Source organism: Sciurus vulgaris, assembly GCF_902686455.1.
Source record: "Sciurus vulgaris genome assembly, chromosome: 1".
NCBI classification, from domain to species: Eukaryota; Metazoa; Chordata; class Mammalia; order Rodentia; family Sciuridae; genus Sciurus; species Sciurus vulgaris.
The window spans coordinates 177225178-177240035 of record NC_136461.1 but is presented as its reverse complement, the minus strand read 5'-3'; the positions used below and the strand labels follow the sequence as shown (position 1 = coordinate 177240035).

At 42.7% G+C, this 14858-nt stretch overlaps 1 protein-coding gene across 2 annotated transcripts in view; it reads right to left on the bottom strand.

Annotated features, from left to right (window-relative positions):
* Positions 1–2221: 2221 nt before the first annotated feature.
* BAALC (BAALC binder of MAP3K1 and KLF4) overlaps positions 2222–14858 on the bottom strand; it is a 71188-nt gene continuing 58551 nt past the window's right edge. For both annotated transcript variants that reach the window (XM_079108952.1, XM_079108953.1), the window contains one exon: positions 2222–4548. In XM_079108952.1, the coding sequence (XP_078965078.1) occupies positions 4438–4548 (111 nt within the window). In that variant the 3' untranslated portion in view covers positions 2222–4437. The remainder of the gene's footprint in view (positions 4549–14858) is intronic.

The window sequence follows — 14858 nt, the reverse complement described above, 5'->3', positions numbered from 1 at the left end:
TCTCTACTAGTCTTTTTTGGGAAATTTTGCTATGAAGTAAAGCAAAAAGAGGTTTTCCATTCTACTTCCTTTCCTGTTAGCACTCCTTTCAGTATTTATCACCTTAAATCATCTTAAATTGTGATCATTCTTTGGTTTTTTTTTTTGTTTGTTTGTTTTTTGTTTTTGTTTTTTGCCTATTTCTTCTATTTAAACATCAGCTCCATGATGACAAGGACCAAGTCTGCTTTATTCCCAATTTCTGGCACATTAAAACTTCTCAATAAATATATTTAGAGTAATGAAAGAGCAAATAAATGCATAATTTTAAATATTAGGTCACACTTGTAATTTGCTTACTTAAAAAAATTTCCTAAGGTTACTACCTTAGGTGGTGGGTGGGACGTAGAGAATCATCTATATTTCAGTAAAACATGAAAACTAGACATTTGGGAGCACAATTTGGAGCAGAGTTTATAAACTTAAATGTCTCCAGCGGGTGACAAAAAATGCAGAGGTTGCCATGTGCAAGCCACAGCAAATGGTCAGTATCATCACAATCTAGAAGCCCCAGCTCTGACCAGTGCAGACTTAGCAGCTCCAGTCAACTGTGGCCAAGTGGCATGGACAGCACAAGGGGGAAAGAGCTTCCAATTTTTCAAGGGAAGATGAAAGTTTGTGTATCAATTAGAATTGGGTTTGGCTGTGAATAGTAACTTGAAGCAGCAGCTTAAGTGAAGTAAAAGTCTCTCTCAAACACACACACACACACACACACACACACACACACACACACAGAGCGAGAGCGAGCGAGAGCGCACTGAGGGTGTCCAGGGCTCATGGAGGCACGAACTTGTTGCTTGGCTTGGCATGGCCTTCATTTCCCAAATCACTTCCTAGCCTAACAGGCAGCTGTGACTCCAGCCATTACCATCTCATTCCAGGCTCAGGAAGCAAAAGGGAAAGAGGAACCCTAATGTTCTTTTATAAAGAGACTTCCAGAGAGCTTCCATGCCTCACTTTCATCGTTTCATTTGCCAGAACTTAATCATGTAGCTACTCCTAGCTACAAAGGAGACTGGCAAATGTAAACTTTATTCAAAGTGAACTAGCTGTGCCTAGCTAAGGAGGAAGGGGAGAGTGCACAGCAGAGTTCTAAACTAGGAGTCTCTGCCAGAGCTGGTGATTTATGTGAAATTCCCAAGTTTTCCCTGTGAAGCAGAGCATGTCAAACACGGCAAGTCCATCATCTGGTCTCAGCGGATGAGCTGCCAGCAGTGGAGAGTGGTAAACCTCTTAGAGGAGCAAATGTGGATGGGGTGCATTTCTGTGACAAGTGGTACGGCCAGCAGAGTCGACTGAGGAGGGTCAAACGGGAAGGTTAGCAAGGTTTAGACAAATGTATGCAGGTAGCCTGGAGGGTGGCAGTACTGTGAAGGTGGGGAAACGGTGAGGTACAGCCTTCCACCTGAGCATCCTAGGCAGCAGCCTGGGACCACCCTGCTTCCCTCCCTTTAAGTCTAGGTAGTTATTCTAAGGCGTACAAGTTCCGTATCCTTTGACTTCTAAAGTCACTTTGCTGAAGGTGCCTTCTTATACATGGTCAGGGTCACCCTCTCTGGAAGGATGATTGAGCTTGGGCCAGACCCAAACTCCCCAAGAGCTCACCAGTCCTCTCCAATAGCCCAAGTCACCCTGTTAGTTCTGGGCTTGGCCCAGTCTCAGGCTTGGTGAGAACTCGCTCTAAATGCTAACCCTTCCAGCCAGGCTGACTTTGTTTCTACATAGGAGAGGCATCAGATTATGGTGGGAAAACACTGATTTTTGCAGGTACATTTTTTCTCTCACGTCCCAGCATGATCACCAACTGGTTGAGCAGACTATAAATACTTAAATTGCTGCTAAGGGCATTCCTCTTACCTCTACCTCACAAGGTTTTCTGGAAGATTCACAGGAGTCACTTATATAAAAGACTTGGGGATTTGTTTGTTTTGGTAGTGGGGACTGAACTCAGGATCATTCTATCACTAACCTAAATCCCCAGCCCTTTTTATATATTATTTTGAATCAGGGTCTCTATATTGCTAAGGCAGCCTCAAACTTAGGGTCTCCCTGCTTCAGATTCCTGAGTTGCTAGGATTATAAGAGTGTACAAACTCACTCTGCCTGTAAAAAGGCCTTTGTTGAAACCAAAAAAAAAAAAAAAAAAAAAAATTGAATAGCTCTACATACATATTTAAGGTTCCAGTAAAGATTCTTTATAACCATCTGTATATATGTGAAATTAAGGACTTTATTGACACAAACTTTGCAATGGAAAGTATTAACTCAGTAGGACAGATAGTAAAGAATCGGCTCCTGTCTTAAACACACACCAGAGAAGATGAACTTTCAGTACCATGGTTCAGCTTCTGGCCACCACCCTGGTGGAATCCAGACTGTTCTGCAGAGGGCCAGATCACATGCCATGCTCTCCGTGCCCTTCTCCCCAAGAAGTGAGAAAGTGTTTTCAATACACTCAGAGACACCTCAAGTTGATAAATTCCAAACAATGTGCAGCAGTGAACTGAGAGAAACAAAGTTATAAAGAGAAGCTGGGCTTAGCCAGGGCCCATAGCACAGTGACTGGACAGCACGCATGCCCTGGGGGGACGAGCCCTTGAACTCACAGGACCATGGCCAACCTTGCAGTTGGGGGCGCCTGTTGAGCGATACCGCCACGCACATAAAAGTCACACGTTTTGCTTGTTTTTAAAAATTTCAGAATGTGAAATTCTCTAAAAGCCCTTTAACAAGGAATCAAAATGACTGAGGGTAGGAAAAGCGCGGTTCTGTGTATGGTAAAGGCTTGTCCAGGGATGAGGAGAACACCTATATCTGTGGTTTGACACAGATCCACCCTTGGTGTAAAAGCGAGATTCCGCTGCAGTCATTCACAGCGCACGCTGTACCTTAGGTTCTCAGTCAGTCTCCTAATTAAGTTTGCTGTTAGAGTCAGGATGTACAGTTGTAATTGGCTGGACTCCAAATCCCTCAACATCTACACGCTAGCTGGAACAGGTTTGGCATTTAATGTTTAATTTCTAAAGATGTCTTCTATCAATGAAATGATGAACAAATAAGACTACTAAGTTGTGTTTGAGGAGTCATAGCAGATGAAGGTGGAGTATCTGAGTTTTAGTCTGTTTTAGCTCGTGTTAGTTCTCTGGACTATCTTACATAAACACACCATCAGGCTGCCTATTTCTGCTAACTGTGGTTTATTGGTATAGTTTGGTACAACTTGAACCCTTCCAATCTCAGCCATGTTAATAATCCTTTAAAAATCATGCTACATTATTTTAAAGGAAAATATGTCAAGCCGAACGTTTTTAAAAAGTGCTAGAAAATGATTCCTATCAAAACACCACTGTGTTAGCTGCTGATTTTCTAACACAGTGCGTAGCAGTCTGATGTCAATGTGAATACACATCAACCAGGTACTGGTTTTCTAAAGTAATTACTTTGCAGATACCAAGATGATACAGTCCTGGGGCTGTGCACAGAGAGGCCAAAGGGAAGCCATGTGTGCCGCCGCATGTTCCTGGGTGACCTCCCTCCTGTGAGCAGTGTCCAGTCTTTGATTAAAATTGCAAATGACCCAAATGGAGAGAAAAAAAAATCTTCAAGAGGAGGAAAGGGAACTGGAAAGCTCTGAAAAAGTGCAATGTCAGGGTAAGCCCTGATGGGGGAGGTGTCCCAGGTTGGATGCAGGGGCCACAGGGATCATGACGTTACAGTTTGGAGGCCAACATATGGACACCAGCTTAGGAGGACCTTTCAGGTCAATGAAAATATGTCTGACCAGATCAGAGACCTTCCAGAGAGACTCCAGTGGAGTTAGTGTCTGTGAAACTGGATCTAATCTGAGCTAAGGAAACAAGAATAACAGAGTTTTCCTGTTTCTCAGGTTCTGATATTTTTGGATTGGGATTTGGGTGAAAGCCAGCTTTTAAGTGAAAACAGTATGTTTTGTTATGACACTATTTAAAAAGAAAAGATGAGCTTGCCTGAAACTGTTCCCTGCCGAAGCCAGGCGAGCTTGGCACTGGCGTGTTAATCTTTCACCCAGGAAATCCACTCCTACTGAACTGTTGGTTAAACCAACCTGTGACTTTGTCTCCCTGCTTCTACATCAGACCCTCTTACAGGAGTTGCAAAGAGCCAAACCTAACCATGCATTGGCAGCTTAACCGATTCGTGAACTGTTCAATACAATCGTTGTATGCGACAAAAAGAGGCTGGGAAAGTCCCAACAGCTCAGGTAGTTGCTTGCTGCCAGGTAAAACCATTTCTCAAGGCATTCAGCAGTGTCCACATTGAGCAAATGGGGCCCGCTTCTTCAAGGTTGCTTGAGGGGATCCAGTAACATGAAGGACACCCACAGAAGTCCCTCTGCTCTTCTACTTGGACACTCTGCTAATTGACACAGTTCTTTGTGATCCTTTTACTTCTGTCCATCTGTCGGATGCTGTCTGAAACATTAATGGTGACTTCTTTTGCAGACATTCTCTTGGTATCTCTTTTGGCCTGTTAAAAAGTTTGAAACAGTGAATTGAGTTACTAGGAGATATCCAAAGATCCTCACTTTGACATTAATTTCTGGTGATTGTTACAAACACAGGCTAGAAGAATGACCTATAAGAACATACGTATGCAAGTTCCTCTTCAGTGGCCTTTTAAGTTAAATTTATTTAGTACACAAAAGCACAATAATTGAGCCAGATGCAGCGGCACATGCCTGTAATCCCAGTGGCTCAGGAGGCTGAGGCAGGAGGATCTCAAGTTCAAAGCCAGTTTTAGCAAAAGCAAGGCAGTAAGCAACTCAGTGAGACCCTCTCCCAAAATAAAATACAAAATAGGGCTGGAGATGTGGCTCAGTGGTTGAGTGCCCCTGAGTTCAATCCCCAGTACCAACTAACAAACAAAAAAACAATTAATAATAATTGTACATATTAATGGGGTAATATGATGTTTTATATACACACACTTATTTTCAGAGGTTCCTTTGTTGACTCTATAATGCCAGCCTAACACAGAACCTGGCGAAAGACAGAAACATTATTGAGTGAATAAATTAGTTCAGGTCCATCAGAGGGTAAAAGTGTTCACAGCTGGCTTTAGTAGGATGCTTAAGTTTTTGATCTTTGGAGTCAGACTTTGGTTCAAACACAGTTTATATAAATTCACCATGGGGAAGTATTTTTTTAACCTCACTAATCTTAAATTTCCTCATCTGTAAAGTGGGAATAATATTACTTACCTCATAAGGTTGTTGTAAGGATTAAGACAATGTATGTAAGGTACTTAGCACACTGCCTGTTACTAAATAAAAATGGTGGGGAAAAAACTCTATAAAAGTAGAATTACCCATGTCTAGGTGAAGACAGATCAATGATAAAGCCCAAGATTAAAGTATTAAAGCATTAACTAAACTCTAAGTTCTTCAATATGTGCCTACCCACCATTTCTCCTGAAGTGAACATGACTGACTAGAAGAGGGGGTTATTTCCTGCCCACTCCACTGAACAACTGTGAGCTTGGAGTGACTTGAGATGAGCTTTCCAAGTGGCCTCCCCAGGGATGCATGTGCTCCTGTGCTGCCCAACTCCCCCTCCAGGAGGGACCTGTTGCCCAGCTTCAGGGAACACAGTCAACAAACAGCTTACAGTTGTCCCTTCAGGAGTGGTCTCAGCTTCAGAGAGTCACCTCATGCAAGGTTGTGCCTTCTGGAGGTGGCCCAGTGTGGTGACAAAGGGAAGGACAGAAAGACCCTGCCCTCTCGGTCTTAGGCAGGCCAGATCTGGTGCGCCACTCAGCTGCAGGTGCCCAGGGGCCCAGAAGGTGGAGGCCGCTGTCTGCCTGCACTGTGGCTCATCGTCCCCCTCTGCCACCTCCTGCTTCCACTCCTCCCTTCCACAGGTGGTGACCCCAGGGCCACTTCCTAATGAACATCCTGTGGAATGAATGTCCCAGTCTGCTTTCTGGAAAACAGTGTCAGATCCTGTGGGAGCAGCTCTTACAGAGCAAGGATCTCCTCATGCTCAGTGTGAGCCTGGGGTTGCTGGATGTCTGATCTGTGGTACATCCGAAGAATGTGGACTGTTCCACCACTGGACAAAAAAATAAGCTGCTCTGTTGAATTTATCGATAAATGATAGGTAGGTTTCTGTCGTGTCATATAAAACCTGTGTTCTTGTAGTGGCTGCTGGTGGTGCCCACTACTTTCCCTTTATAGCTGATGCATCTGTCTCCCAGCTACTGAGTCTTGGCTCTTAAATACTCATAGCAGGCCTCTTCTGAAAACTGTCCTCATCTGATTGGAGCCACCTACCCCAGAAATGCCAAAGAAGTTACACCCTATTTCCTGGATAGGATCCCTATTCAGTGTCTGATTACTGGAGATAGAAAGGCTACTTCTTTGGCCTCACGGAGCTGCAAATCTACAGCCACTCATGCTCTAGAGCTCCTTGTCAGATGAAGATGAGTCCATACTGCATCTGTTCAGCTCAGCTCACATGCCTGCTGAACTTGCTCCTCAGACCTGACCTTCTGACCTGCACTAACATGCAGGTTTCAATCAATTCCTTGCACTAGTCATCTTCTTAGGCTGCTTCTGGGGAAACTTATGTAAGATCACTCATTTATCAGTGATCTGAGGGGCATTCAAGGATAATTTCAACTGTCACTTTAGATTTATTCATTAATTCAAGAATAGGATTTCATTATTTTCCTCTTTAATGTTCCTGGTGCCTCTCATCAGTTCTGAGACATAGTAGGCCCTCAGTTAAACTTTGAGTAAATGGATGGATGGATGAATGAATAAGCACCCTGCCCTTGTCCAGGTTCTCTTGCTTTAACCATCATTAACCAGTAGTGTTTAGGTTCTGTCTTATACCTAGGTCTGTGAAGCTAGAACTGGCATCAGGGCTGGCAGTGAGTTTCATGGGTTTTTCTCCCCCGAGAAACAGAACTCAACCTCTCATCCACTAGACATCTCTGGTTGTCCTTCTGTAACCCCTCCTGTATGATCCTTTGAACATTCTTCCTAGGCGACTTCATCTTCCCACTTGCCACTGAACTTAATATTTACCTCCTGCCTGCTCATCCCACAGGTGCTGTGCAGGAAAAGAAGGCACCTAAAGGTGTGGGGATGGCAAGGCCAGTTCCATTGGACTTCCATGTGAGGTGTTGTTACACGAATGCTTTGAAAACAGGAAGAGGGAAATACGTGGAGGCCATGATTGAAATGAGCCAAATTGATGTCAGAGTCCCTGTAAGTTGGTAGGAGGTAAAAGAGCTTTCAAGAATAGAAATACAAACTTTCCAAACTGCTAAAGTACTTATCTTTAGAACAGAGTGTTGGCAAGATATTACAAAAGATTATTAAAGATTTTACACAGACAATGTTCTGCTATATTTTGGTCAAGTTTTAGAGCCTTAAAAAATTTAAGCCAAAATTCAGTAGTTGGATGATTCTGAATTTCTAAGCCTGTGTAAAGAGTGAAAGGGTACAAAATTCTTGGAGCAGCCACTGAATCCCAACTACAGTGGGGCAGTTTCTTAAATCTGCATATCAGAAGCCTGTACCATGGAATGCTTAGAGCATTAGCCTTGGGGTCAGAGAGAGCAGAACCTAGTGGGAAACTGCCACCAGCTAGCTGTAACAAGACACTGTCGCTTTCACCTAAGTCTCATTCTCTTAATTGAAAAATAGGAAAATGATGCCTGCTTCTTAGATATTTGGAGAGAATTGAGTGTGTCCCTCAGCACTGGAAAGAGTGATCACTTTCTGGTTTTTCCCAGGACTGACCCATTTTAAAATAAAAGTCCCACACTGCAGAATCTTCTCCAGGCCCTAACAAATCAGGGCGGTCAGTAACCCCAGTTATATCTATTGTCATTAATTTCATTTGAAAGTTGTGTCAGTGAAACATATCAAATTGATATCAAAAACCTTATCCTAAAATGATGACTACAACTACTACTTCTAAATGGCAACAACAATAATAATGATTCTAAAAGATACACTTTTGGATAAAGAAAAACTAAAGTTCTGGGCTGGGGAGATAGCTCAGTCGGTAGAGTGCTTGCAAGCACAAGGCCCTGGGTTCGATCCCCAGCACTGCAAAAAACAAACGAACAAAAAAAAAAAAAAACAAAAAAAAAAAACCAACTAAAGTTCTGTAGTTCAGTGATAAGCCCAGAAAGTTCCAAGCCACAAAGAAGTTCACTTTCAAATAATTATTAAGTTTAACAAAGTAAACAATTAGAACAACAACATGTTTTCCTGGAAACATTTTTTTAAAAGAGAAGCTTTGGAGTCTGAAAGCTTTGAAGTCAACTGAAAGGTACCCACTCCATTCACAGCTGTGAGGATAGCAAGGTGGTTGGCAGTCACTACAGCCTAGTTACAGCTTGGAAAGCTTAGAATCCAACCCCAGAGGAGAACAAGAAAGACTACAATGCTAGTACCCTCTCTAAGGGTGGGGTTGTAGTTCAGTGGTAGAGTACTTGCCCAGCATGCAGGGGGCCCAGGATTCAATTCCCAGGGTAACAAAACAAAAAAGGGGGAGAGGGGTGGGCAGGGATCTTCCTGCCTTCCCCCGACACCAAAAAAAAAAAAAAAAAAAAAAAAAAAAGAGCTACATAGGTACAAGGAAAAATTTTCATTTTGTCTCTCAGGACACTTTATATAACAGATATGATCCCCCTTTTATGTGGTTTTCAGCTAGTTAAACCTCATTTGCGTATTTATTCCCACCCCTTTTTTAATGACAGGAAAAGAAAATATGTCCCTATTATAATCACTGGTTTTAAAAAGTCCTGGGGTTCTCAATTTGATGACGAGAAACTCCTATTTGGCACCTTTATCTTTTACAGCTGTCTGCTAATTCAATTCTTTCCCCACTTCTAATATTCTTGTTTTAATTAAAAAATTTTTAATTTGTTTGAATTATACATGGGAAGGGAGGGGGGAATGGGGTGGGAAGGGTGGTATAATATTCTTGTTTTGTGATCTGTCACCATTGACACCTCTTGTGTCTCACCTAGTTTGACAGCTTTTCTATTCTCTTGCCTCATTTTCATTTCTGCAAGTTTTATATCCTGTGAATCATGAATTTTAGTCTTCCTGATACTGCCTCTTTAATTAAAAGTCATTTATTGGCTGCCATTTCTCAAGGGTAACCAGTTGACTGTGATCACTTCTTGGCAGTCTCCAAACCAGATGGACCGGTTTCTCTTGAGGTTCAGAAATCAATGCTGCAGCTCATTCCCCATGGTGATAGGGGCAGCCTGGCTGCTCTGTGGAGACCTGGACTCAGGACAGCTGTTAAATTTGCTCAGTCTTTTCTCAGTTTCCCTCCAAATGGAAGTAGAGATTTTCTCAGCTTTGTTTGGATTCCACAAATTTTGTCTGTACCTAGCATGGAATTGTACAAACCTTTTCACAGATCTTTGCAGATAACAAAGAAAAGCAGAGCTTCCTGAGATTTGATTTATCAGATGCTATTTTTTTTTCTGTATTACTAATATATAAATTTTTTGGAGGTTCTAGGATCTGAACCCAGGAGTACTCTACAACTGAGTTATATCTCCAGCCCTTTTTAATTTTGAAACAGAGTTTCACTAAATTGCTCAAGCTGGCCTTGAACTTATAATCTCCTGCCTTGGCCTCCCAAGTAACTGGGATGACAGGCATTGGTCAACACACCTGGCCATATTACTAGTGTTTTTTTTTTGTTTTGTTTTTTGTTTTTAATTATAAAAGCAATACATAATTACAGTAAAAAATTAAAGAGTAGAGAAAGGCACAGTGAAAAGTAACACTTGATTGCAGGCTCTGGCCCCTAGAGCTGTCCCCACAGGTAATACTGGCTACTAACTTTCTAGGGAGTGTTGCAGGGATTTTCTAAGTACACACCACCAGAGTGCTATTATTCTCTCTCCCCACACTCTACTTTCATCCTGGCCTTTAACCACAGCTTGAACTGTACCTTTATTTGCTTACTCATTTATTTTCTATCTTCTAATCAGATTATAAACTTTAAGAAGATCAGGGCCCAGTCTGTTTTTCTCACTACATTATCCTTAGCATCTAACTTAGTGTCTGTCACATAATAGACACCTCATAAATAATTGGAGGAACACATGTGAGAAGGTAAATCTTCACAAAGAAAAGACAAGGAAAATTCCAGGAAGAGAACCCGTTTGTGTTGCCCTGCATAAATGCCCTACAGCTTGCCTCCTGGATTTCAATTATACTCATAATTGATTGTTCCTTGCAACATCCCTGAGAAACAGGTGAGAATCTCACTGTGTTTGATTTTGCAGTGAGATAGCTGAGGTCATCCGGGTTAATGCAATTTGCCCAAGGCCAACATCATATTGGTGGTGAGTCAAGTCAGAGATGGTGGCCCCAGTTTCCACATCCAGCCTCCCACAATTTTGCCAAAGCTCACTCTAACTTTTCCACCATTATGCTTCAGATAATGAGAAGGAAGGACATGGGGTTTGGAGGCAGACGGATGGGAGGTAGAATTCTAGCATAGCCAAGTCATTTCTCCCTGGGTCATACTGGCCAAACATCCAGCTTTTGAGCCTTTCTCTCAGATGGGGAAGGACACCTTGCCTTTCACAGTTGTAAGGGCTAAAGATAATGTTATGAATGGTGTGTCTGGCACATAGTAGGCACTCCAAACATGTTTGCTCTTTGCCTCCTCAGAAGATTAAAGATCAGAGCCTTATACATTGCAACTCGAGATGCTTGACTTCTTTCAAGTCGGGTCTCCATTAAAGGTATAGACAATAAGAAACCTCTAGTTGTTCCCAAATTCCATAAAGTGGTTTGCTATTGTCTCATGATTTTCATAGCATTGATGTGAAGCTTCGATTGGCTTCAACTGGGGAATATTCCATCTTAGCAACTCCATCAGGGGCCAGCTGTTGGTCTTGGAAGGCAGGGATCAGACCCTACTTCAAGGCAAAAGTCTCAAGAAAACCCCAAGCCTGGAGGGAATATTGAGCTCGCCACAGCACCCTGTCCAGCTTTCCCTTAAAGTCACCGCGTCACAGTGTACTTCTAACAACTTCCCTTCTGGCTTTACCCAGTGGTTCTCTCCCTCCTTTTGTTCTCTCCCTCCTCTTGACGTCTGGAGTTTGTTTTCCTAGGAAAGGCTCATCATAACTTTCCAAACTCTTCCCTGATATGGCTCTTATTACGGCTGTCCAGGAAAAATTCCAGGCCCATCCTAATCCCGCTCTCTTGACCTCTTCTCCCAGCTCTGTGAGGCTCCAGCCGTCCTTCCAACTGTTGGCCAGACATGGGAGTGGGCAGAAGGAGGAAGCCCTTTAGCTAAGAGCTCAGTCCAGACAAGGGCCAATTCCTTTAACACGGTCTGGGCACTTTGCCAAGAATAATAAAGCAACTGGAAAATATGCAGCTTTTGAAGACGTGAAGGCTCTCTAGGAGGCTGGCCACATACTTGGAGCTTTGTCTGCTTACAGTTATGTTCACATATATATTTCTTCCTTCTCTGAGGACTTGAGGTAGTTTTGTTTGGTTTATGAACGGCAGGGCTGGAGACAGGCGTTCTAAGCCCAAGGAAATGGCACATTAGGGCTAGAGAATTATCAGAGGCAGCCCTGAGTTCCTGAACAACTAATTAGCAGAAGATGAGCAACTGCAGGGCCTTCTCTCCTGTTGTTTGAGCACAGCTCGGGGGCTGGGTGAAGGAAACTGAGCTAATAAGTCATCAGACACTGCAGAGTCAATAAAGTCCCAAATGATAGGGGAAACCAAGGTGCAGTAGAGAAAGAGCTCCCAACTGAGATAGTTGCACCCAATTTGCAAAAGATCATTTTTGCCACAGTTGATTTGCCAGTTAGCACCTATTAACACTAGGCAGAAGGCAGGGGCCAGAGGGAGTTGAGAAAGCAGGGTATGGTCTGTTTGATGGCACACGAAGTGGAGAAGGACTCAACGCAGCGGGTGCTGTTTGTTCCCTGTTGTAGGCAACGCGAGTTGTGCCTCATCACCCTTTAGAAAGCCATCTGAACTGTGAGGTTCATCTGTGCTAAACAGAGTCACTACCCCCATTAGTGACCTTCCAGCTCCTTCAGAGCACCAGTCTGGAACTGCTTTATTTATATTATCTGCTCCAGTCCTCAGCCCAGTTAAACCCGGCAGCTACTACAGAACAAATGCCACATCTGCTTTGCTCCCCTCCTGGAACCTTGGCACTAGAACAGGGCTTAATGGACATCAATGAATGGTTCTTAAGAGCACTATAGGAACCAGTGAGGACATTTTCCAGACCTAGCAGGGTTGTCTTTAAGACACACACTTGTCTGAATGGTAGGGCCACTGTGGGCATGTGGATGGGACCGCAAGCTTCCCCAGAGGGGTCTTCGGGAGAAGGAAAGCTTTAAAAAGAAAATGCCAAAGAACCATCAGCCAGACAGCCTGATGGGGCACAAGGGAACACTGAAGGGCTAGCACAGTCGCTCCTCTGCTTACCATGGGGTTCCATTCCAAGAGACCCATTGCAAGTTGAAGATATGATAAATCGAAAATGTATTTAGTACACCTAATCTTCTGAATATCATAGCTTAGCAACGCAGTCCCCTTGTGATTGTCAGGCTGAGTGGGAGCTGAGAGGACTGTACCGCATGTTGATAGTTCAGGAAAAGATCCAAATGTAGACTTAAAATGAGGTTTCTACATAATGTCCATTGTCACTGTGCTTTTGTAAAGTTGAAAAATCATTCAGTCGAAGCACTGTCACCTGGGGACCATGGGTATAGGTCATCTTGGTGGTGGGGGTGTGCAAAGGAAGCCCAGCAGATAATGAAAATGTATGAAGCTTTGGCCCAGGGTAAAAGATGAATTAGAAAGAAACCATAAATCCGAGGCCTAGGAGGCAATAAAAAGAACACTCTTTTCTTTAGGCAGATCTAGATAACCTGAAAGCCCTCTAGAGTGTTGGTATAAGAAAGCTCTGCAGCAGAAGCCTCAATCAGAGGTAAACTTGCCTTGCAAACTGACACCTTCAATAGAAAACCTTTGCCTTGGCCTTCGAAGGACTCAGGATGTCTGATGTCTGATGATTCGCCAGATGCAAGGACCACTGATGAATTTTGGCCATTGTCTGAAATCTTAAAACCAAAGCTATCAGCTTTCTGATCTTATTTTGAAATAGTTACAACACAGCCATCCTTAGTTTTGTGAAAACAAAAGCTGCACGGAGAACTTACTGCTGTGTGCATCTACCTGGGGCTGCATTGGTCCGTGTGCAGTCAATGCTCTCCTGTGACTGCATCTATTGCTGGGGAACCTTGAAGGGGCTGGCTCTGCTTTAACTACCACAGAGGCTTCCAGAATTTGGGGGTAGTTGTGTGGAGAAGAGCTTTCTTTAGCTATCTCTGAGTGTTAGTTCTCAGCTGTAAACTAGAGATGACGATATCAGCATTTTAGATATTGATCCAAATGTTGTGAGGATTAAGTGAGGTGATACATTGGTGTTTAGGCCCTTATGCTGTACCTAGAACACACAGGCCTGCTATCATAGGCCTACGGAAGTCAGACTAAGTACAAATCATTGATTTTAAATTCTGAACTGGAACTCGGTGCACTGCTGGCAAAAGTGTAAAATGGCACAACCACTTTGGAAAATTATGTATCCGAATCTATTAAAGTCAAATATAGACCAATCCTACAATGTAGCAATTCCATTCCTAGGTATATAACTCAAGGAAGTGAAATTCTACCAGAGCATGTGCAAGAATATTAATAGGGCTGGGGTTGTGGCTCAGTGGTAGAGCACTTGCCTAGCATGTGTAAGGCACTGGGTTCAATTCTCAGCACCACATATAAGTAAATTTTTAAAAAAGTCCATCAACTAAAAATTTTTTTTTAAAAATGTTAATAGCTGTGTTGTTCAACAACTAAAAAAAATTTTTTTTAAATATTAATAGCTGTGTTGCTCAATAGCTCCAAACTGGAAATGACCCAAATGTCCATCAAGTAGAATAGTTAAATTGTGATATAGTCACATAATTGTGTTATGTGATATAGTCACATAACAAAATATATAGAATTAAAATTAGGAAATTGTTGCAACTCACAATGACATGGGTGATTTTCACAAGGATAATGTTGAGCAAAAGAAGCCAGACACACTGTATGATCCCATTTATGAAAATCTCAAAAATGAACTGATCTATAATGCTAGAAGTCAGAAGAGTGGTTATGTTGTGGGGGATGGATGGTGACTGGGGAGGGGCACAGCGAGGACTTTTGGGTGGTAATGTTCTGTCTTCATCTGGAAGATGGTTGCCCATCTGTGTCGTCATAGTCACTAAATTTAAGACTTGTGCATTCTCTGTGTGTATGGTATGCAAGATAGACTGCAATATTGCTCCTAATCTTTCATTCTCCTCACTTCTCTCCTTGCTGTATTAATGTTGGGCTGGTCAATTTGACTTGCTTTGACCAAGATGCTGTTTGTGAATGTGATGTGAACAGAGACATGAAATGTGTTCAGGTTGTTGGCTTTGCCCTCCTGAGTTTCCATCAGAGTTAGGAGAAAATCATGCCTTAGAGAGGTGCTGCTTCCTGGCATAATTTCCAGACTAATACACATGAAACAGACTGAGCCAGACCTGGAAGCTAAAGTCAGGCTTAGCCCATTTAAGTTGCAGCTGACCATGAGGGAGGGAGGGAGGAAAGGTGGTTGTTTAAGCCACTGAATACTGACATGCTTTGTTACACAGCATTATGCCATTAATAGTTAACTTATATGTTATTATTCTTCTAAAAAAACAAATTTTAAGATCTT